The sequence below is a fragment of the Sinocyclocheilus rhinocerous genome, unplaced genomic scaffold, assembly GCF_001515625.1.
Source record: "Sinocyclocheilus rhinocerous isolate Xijiao unplaced genomic scaffold, SAMN03320098_v1.1 scaffold829, whole genome shotgun sequence".
Lineage (NCBI taxonomy): Eukaryota > Metazoa > Chordata > Actinopteri > Cypriniformes > Cyprinidae > Sinocyclocheilus > Sinocyclocheilus rhinocerous.
This window is the reverse complement of record NW_015635681.1, coordinates 625,450-633,561: the sequence shown is the minus strand read 5'-3', so window position 1 is coordinate 633,561 and position 8,112 is coordinate 625,450. Positions and strand designations below refer to the sequence as shown.

General features: G+C 34.9%; 1 protein-coding gene across 1 annotated transcript in view; it reads left to right on the top strand.

Moving 5' to 3' along the window:
• The window catches only part of LOC107747398 (tumor suppressor candidate 3-like), a 77,289-nt gene that overhangs the window by 40,426 nt on the left and 28,751 nt on the right, over nucleotides 1–8,112 (top strand). Inside the window, exons 3-5 of the mRNA XM_016561868.1 lie at nucleotides 2,186–2,414; nucleotides 6,444–6,584; nucleotides 7,254–7,343. Of these exons, the coding sequence (XP_016417354.1) occupies nucleotides 2,186–2,414; nucleotides 6,444–6,584; nucleotides 7,254–7,343 (460 nt within the window). The remainder of the gene's footprint in view (nucleotides 1–2,185; nucleotides 2,415–6,443; nucleotides 6,585–7,253; nucleotides 7,344–8,112) is intronic.

Genomic DNA, 8,112 nt, shown 5'->3' with positions numbered 1-8,112 from the left:
GCGTGTAAAATCTAAGAATTTATTAGCCAATGGCTAATGTTAGACATTATTTAGTCGCCCAGAGTAAGATTTAGTCGCATATGCGAGTGATTTACTCGCAATGTAGAGGGTTGTTATAGTCCATATGACTCATGCACCATATTCCTTCTTAGCCCAATTAATAGCTTAGTGTGAGACTAAAACTGAAGCCATATTGCAAGATTTATGTATATTAATATTAATTTTAAAATGACTCCCTTATATATGTTTTTATGTTGGTTTTGTATGTTCGACATCATCTTAGGAAATGTTTTTAGATGGTCACACATGACAAAGTAAGTTTGACTGTGTATATGACCGTGGGGCTTCAAACAACTTTTAATACAGCACACATCATATGGATCACTTTTATGACACATTTATGCTGTTTTTTTGCCCTTTTTGGCAGTATGCATCCAAACCATCCAATTTTTTTATGTAATAGCTCAGAGAGATGACTAACATCTTTTTGTTTTTCACAGAAGAAAATACAGGGTTGGTACAAAACTGTCACTGGGGTGGTACCCTAAGTCGCATATGCGAGTGATTTACTCGCAATGTAGAGGGTTGTTATAGTCCATATGACTCATGCACCATATTCCTTCTTAGCCCAATTAATAGCTTAGTGTGAGACTAAAACTGAAGCCATATTGCAAGATTTATGTATATTAATATTAATTTTAAAATGACTCCCTTATATATGTTTTTATGTTGGTTTTGTATGTTCGACATCATCTTAGGAAGACAATAAGTTTCCACAAATGTTTTGAGTATTCTTAACTTATCAGGTTTTACAGTGTAGCTTGAAGCTAACTGTAGCTATAATTTATGTTACCCATATAGCCTATGATTATATTTCATGATGTATTTTATAAAAATAAATCACATAAGTTCACAAGAAAAGTTTCGTTTTCTAAAAAGATTTTTAATTATAGTAATACAGTTTATATCAGGATCAGATGGATGTTGGTTGGCAAGCCATGTCATGCCAGAGTAAAGTAATGCCACAACTTGCACATCTTCTTCCATATTCCAAGTCGCCTGCTGCACTGCAAGTCATGAAAATTATGAAAATAAATCTAGGAATTGTTGGATTATTGGACTTCAAATCAGTAGGGGCTGAGGCATCAAAATTAACTGAGTACCGAGCTGTTTTATGGATGGTAACTGTAATATTATTACTGAAATCGTACTAGTAATTAGTTACACTACTAGTTACTGCAAAAAGTAATATTACTGTAACTAGTTACTGACCAACACTAGTAATTAGTGACCGTAAGAGTACAATTATTTGCCTGTAAATATAATTACTGAAATTGTGATCCAGGTCCCCGATGCACAAGGATGCACTAATGGAATTTACTGCAAATAGCGGCATAATAGTTGAGCACATATTGATGAAATTGTTCGGTCTGTTCTATACCTTATATAGCTTTCCCCTCTCTGAAGTTATTGTTTTTGCCAGAAAAATTACAGAAATGGAACAAAAAATGCAAACTGTCTTAATTAAAGGCAGTTTGCTTCATTTATTTATTTATTTTTATTTTTTTGGGTTCTGCTATTGCAGAATTGTGAAATTCAGGAGGGATTCTGTGGTGAACATCACTTAAATAGTATTGACACAAATTGCTTATGATTTGGACTGCAAGGTATCATCAAAAAGGACACTCTAACCATAACAAATTAAGAATGAGGTGTTTTTTTTGTCATCATTGATTACTGTCACTTCGGAGTACTCAAGTGTTTGTGCACATTCCTAGTTGGAACAGCGTGAGGTCAAAAAAATGACAATTTCAACTGTCTGCTTTTAACTCTATCTTTTTATTATTTCATCCTGTTGTTCTCTCTCTGTCTCTTTCTCTGGCCCCTCAGACATTCATTCTTGTAGTGGGTAATTTACCTCCCTCTGGAGACTTCAATTGCTTCTGTCTCCTTATTATAAGAAATCTCTGTAATACACATCACACGACTCTCTGTCTCTTTCTCTGGCCCCTCAGACATTCATTCTTGTAGTGGGTAATTTACCTCCCTCTGGAGACTCTTCAATTGCTTCTGTCTCCTTATTATAAGAAATCTCTGTAATACACATCACACGGCTCCTGCTGCTTTATTGATTTATTAGCAGATATTAATGTTTTTGTGCTCTTGTTTCTCTTCTATTCATCAGTTCCATCCCCTCTCTTCCCCTCTTATGCTTTCTGCTCATTTTCTCATATGTTCTGCCTTTTCTTCCTCTTCTCTCTCCTCTCCTCCAGCTGAACATGAACTCTGCCCCCACCTTCATGCATTTCCCAGCCAAAGGGAAGCCGAAGAGAGCAGACACCTTTGACCTTCAGCGGATTGGCTTTGCCTCTGAGCAACTGGCCAAGTGGATCGCAGATCGTACTGATGTGCAGGTACGTCTAAAGTTATGCAACACAATATATCAAATTAAAAATCATTTTATGTATTTCATATCACTCTAGGTGCATGTCAATGCTTAGCAAATAAAAGTATAAACACATCACTATCATAATATATGTGACTGAACGTGTTTTGAAATGTAAAAGCACTGCTGTTAAAAGCTGGGTGGAACATTTCACAGACACATTTATTTGCGATCTGTCTCAAACACATTTATTTTAGATTTATAATTGTATCTTTTGCCTGATGCCTGCAAAGCAGTTTTTTAAGAAAATTATTTTAATTTATTTTCCTGCTCAGTTTGAGAAGCAGATTTTAGGAGCAACATAGCAGATGTCAAAATAGGAAGAAATAAATCTCAGTACACTTTTTGACATTTATGAGTAACATCTTCCCCTCTCTTGAAAATGCAACCTCTTTATGACATCTTAATTTACCTCCCTCTGGAGACTCTTCAATTGCTTCTGTCTCCTTATTATAAGAAATCTCTGTAATACACATCACACGACTCCTGCTGCTTTATTGATTTATTAGCAGATATTAATGTTTTTGTGCTCTTGTTTCTCTTCTATTCATCAGTTCCATCCCCTCTCTTCCCCTCTTATGCTTTCTGCTCATTTTCTCATATGTTCTGCCTTTTCTTCCTCTTCTCTCTCCTCTCCTCCAGCTGAACATGAACTCTGCCCCCACCTTCATGCATTTCCCAGCCAAAGGGAAGCCGAAGAGAGCAGACACCTTTGACCTTCAGCGGATTGGCTTTGCCTCTGAGCAACTGGCCAAGTGGATCGCAGATCGTACTGATGTGCAGGTACGTCTAAAGTTATGCAACACAATATATCAAATTAAAAATCATTTTATGTATTTCATATCACTCTAGGTGCATGTCAATGCTTAGCAAATAAAAGTATAAACACATCACTATCATAATATATGTGACTGAACGTGTTTTGAAATGTAAAAGCACTGCTGTTAAAAGCTGGGTGGAACATTTCACAGACACATTTATTTGCGATCTGTCTCAAACACATTTATTTTAGATTTATAATTGTATCTTTTGCCTGATGCCTGAAAAGCAGTTTTTTAAGAAAATTATTTTAATTTATTTTCCTGCTCAGTTTGAGAAGCAGATTTTAGGAGCAACAAAGCAGATGTCAAAATAGGAAGAAATAAATCTCAGTACACTTTTTGACATTTATGAGTAACATCTTCCCCTCTCTTGAAAATGCAACCTCTTTATGACATCTCAAAACACTGATATATATATATTTAAGTGCTTGTATAATTGATGCCAAAAGCTTGAAAGTATAATTATGTAAAAACTAAATTTTATGTGGTTTGAGGACAAATTATATATATATTTAAGTGCTTGTATAATTGATGCCAAAAGCTTGAAAGTATAATTATGTAAAAACTAAATTTGATGTGGTTTGAGGACAAATATAAAAACTCTTTTGATCTAAGGATTTTTCTGTGCTTTCAAAAATTACAGTATTGGCTTCTGTAATCTTTGCTTTGTTTTGCTTGTCTAGAAGAGTGAACTCCTTCCTGCTTGCTTGGTAACAGAAGCTATATGTCAATGTATTTCTTAAAAAAAAACAAATCAGTGAGAAAAAGTGCAAAGTGTGGGATTCACAAAGCCTGCGAAGTAGAACCGAGCAGTGCCTTCATGCAAAAGCAGACCCAGATATGGGGTCTCCAGGAAATGGAGACAGATAACATCTGATTTCCACATCATGTTAACATAGATTGTCCCTCCAGAGAAGCTCTCACTGAAAAATATCACCGGCACCTTAATGCGTTTACAGACGACTGCCTTGGAGCACTAGCACTAATTCAGTTGCCTTATTAAGACTCTACCCCGGTTTCAGCTTTAATACTTTTGAATAAGTCACTTAAGGTATATATCACCTTTAGGGAAGGGCTGAGTTATGTTGGAGTCGATAAAAAGCTACTTTTTAAAAAAAAATTTTTAGATTTTCCTCCGATGGAGCACTCTGATTATGAAGCGCTGTGTAGATTACAGCGCAGGTCATATGTCAGTTACGCTCTTCCCTCCATGCAGTTGGACTCGTTATCTTTGATTCATCTCCATTTCACATTTCTGTAAAGGCATGAAAACCCTTTGCTTTGTGAATTCTGTTCTTTTATCCTGGCTAAAGGAAAAACCTTTAAAGATCTTTAAAAAAAAAAAAAAGTAATAATATGACATGGCTTATTTCTTTTTCATTTATTTTAAAAAGTAGGTAAAGGTAAAGTGAATGAAAGTATAATGAATGCATCAAATTATTTTTTTGTTTTTTATCCTTTTATTTTAATATGTTTTAATGTTTGAATTTTATTTTTTAAGAAGAGAGAATGCAGTTATAATGGCTGCATTATTTTTGTATTATTTTTCATTTTATTTGTTTTATTTCATTTAAAAAATAGAGTAAATACAAGTATAACATATGAATCAAAATGATTTTTTTTTTTTAATTTCATTTAATGTTTTATTTTATTTTTAAAAAGTAAAGGGAAAGCAAATGTGTATATAAAGAATTGATTTGATTTGCTTTTATTTGATTTTATTTTATTTTTTTTAACATACCATACCATTACCATACCATTAGCCCAATTAGCTATTAGTCTTTGTCGACCAGTCTATGCGCATTGGAGCAGTGCTCATTCACCCCCTGGAGTAGACAGAATTATAGATGAAGTCGGCCATTTTTATCCTAGATTAATCTGATCTGATTTGGAGGCAGCAGCAGAGGCTGTAGTACACGTTTTGAAGGGAAACATTAAGGCCTTGGACGACAGGCACTAAACGTGTTTACAACCCTCTGGGTCTCGCATCACACCACTCATAAATAGAGAATCATGGGTGTCCAATGCGTCACAGACTTAGTAGCCCTCTGGGTCTACTTTTGTCCTAAGGCGAAGAAAAGACTGTAAAAGGGAAGGGATTTTTCCAGAATGAATGCGTTCACTAGACAATGGCAGTGTCTGAAACCTAAGGCAATTGCCTCGCTGCCCAGACAGTCAGTGACTTCCCCTGCAGTGGTTTTGAGTGAAGTTTTCCTCCTCAGAAAAGGATTCATTAAAAGTCAGATGTTCAAGCTATAACACATCTTTCAATGTAGGAAAAAATCAAGTGGTTGAAAGCAATTTAAAAATTGACATTTATAAATTAAAGGCATAATTTTCCATGTTTCAGACAATGCCTAGTGACATGTTCTTGACTTGAGCTGTAGTGTTATGGTGAAGGTTGGCCTTGAGATTGCAGTGATTTAACAATTGAATGTTTACTAAATCGTTTTGATAGTGGAGGTTCATGGATTTTTCTTCATTATTTTCTTATCAGTCTTGAAAAGACATAACTGGTTGCAATTGTCAGAATACTGTCACCTTCTTTTCATGTCTCAAAACCTATTTGTACAGATGGTACATATACCAATTTCTGAGAAATTATGTATTTATTCATGTCTTAAAACCTATTTTTACATACGTCCATTTACCAATATCTGACAAATTATTCATTCATTCGTTTGTTTGTTTGTTCTTTCGTTCATTCCTGTTTGATAATTATTTGTTTACTTGTTAGTTATTTGTGGTGGTAGGGTATCTTTATAAATTGCTGTGTTTTAATGTTGTTGTTGTTGTTGTTAATTAATAATAATAATAATAACAATAATTCTTTTTTTTACCATACTCTGGCCATAAGTATCAAATTTACTTTTGTTGTCAATTTTTTTTAAACACTATTAGAATTGCTGAAATTATCATGTAATTATGTAAGAACAAATGAATAACATATTTTAGTGTTTATTTTTAGGTCACTTGTCAAACTTAAGATACTGTTATCTGTGATATTAACATGAGTTTGACATGTTGACTAATTGCAAAAATGCCAGATTTTGTTGCTTCCACTTCATTGTTGCATTCATTGTTCACAGAGCACTGTCACTGATCAAGTCATTGTTTCTTAAATATAAGGTGTCAGTCAAAAGTTAAATACTTGTTTTTTTTGTTTTTTTTTCTAGATTCGTGTCTTCCGGCCACCCAACTATTCGGGTACAATCGCTCTGGCTCTGCTGGTGTCTCTTGTCGGTGGGCTCCTCTATCTGCGCAGAAACAACTTGGAGTTCATCTACAACAAGACTGGCTGGGCCATGGCCGCACTGGTGCCTGATGTTCATCATTTAGCCCTAATTCAAATGAAACTGCTGCAGCTATGCTTTGAGTTGAAAACTGGCCAGATCAAACAACAATGTATATCTTGGCAGCGGTACAACGGTCAGCTCTCTCTGGCCCTAGAACCATTCAACAACTTCAACACGTTTGCTATTGCTTTATAAGGTCCTTTAATAAAATAAAACCAGCTGACCATGGAGTAAACCTCGATTAAAATTATTTATAGAGTTTTTAAGCCATAAAAGAAGCCAATTTATTGAATCTAAACCCAAGTTGATGCAATAAAAACAGAAGACAACAGGTCAAGGGGACAAAACAAGCTAAAGGCATAGAGTCAGTGTGCTTCTTAGCACCTGAGGTCAAAATTACGTGCTGTGTCTTGCATAAAAGTTTGATTTAAAGTGTTGTGCTGTCTGTAAATTGTAGAACTTGGGCTTTCAATATTTATTCCCCAAAGTCTGAAGATGGCTGTCCTTTACTGCTCCATTGGATAAAGTTTGTTATCCACTATATTGATTATAAGGGCAAGGTTTCTCTTTTTTCCAGGCTATAAGAATGTAATCAATCTTTATCGCTCACTGTCTGTTTGTCATTCTCATCGTATCACCATATCACTCAGCTAATGTACTCACAATCTTTCTCTCCCTTTTTTTCCACAGTGCGTGGTGTTTGCCATGACTTCAGGTCAGATGTGGAATCATATTCGTGGTCCTCCATATGCCCACAAGAACCCTCAAAATGGTCAGGTGGTAAGTGCTGCCCACCTTCTTGTCTCAAAGCTCCATATGTGCCGCACCACTCATCTAAACCTTTCTTGACTTGGCTGACTTTGTTTGTGTCTGTTCATTAAATGGCTATCCATCATATAAAGTTTTGCCAACCGAAAAACAAACTTGAATTCTGCATGGTATATGACCCATCCAGTCAATTCTTAAGCAATGAATCCTGTGGAATATTAATTCCTACAAAGGGTACGGCCTACATTCATGAATAAAAAAAAATACTGCACTTGGTGTAAATAGAACTGGAATCCAAATAGTAGTATGGAGCCAGACAGAACTATGAAAAATGTGAGTTGGATGTCAGAGAATTGACCTGCAGGGTAGAGCACATGCATTGGTATTTTTGCGCAGACGACCCAAATTTGAATCCGGCTTGACATTTTCCAATCTAATCATCCTTTCCTTCAGTCTACTCCCCATCCCTTCGTTCCTCCAATCTCACTGTTTCTAGGAATATAAGGCAAAAAAAAATCTACTATACTTCTAAAAATATATATAATTTTCTATTTATACTAAAAATACTCATTTCATATTTATACATGTATTTATATACACTACAGTTCAATGTTTTGTCAGCATTATTTGATGAATAGGAAGTTCAAAAGAACATAATTTAATAATTTATTGGAAATTGAAATATTTTGTATATAATATATATTACACGTATATAATATATATATATGCGACCCTGGACCACAAAACCAATCATAAGGGTCAGTTTTTCGAAATTGAAATT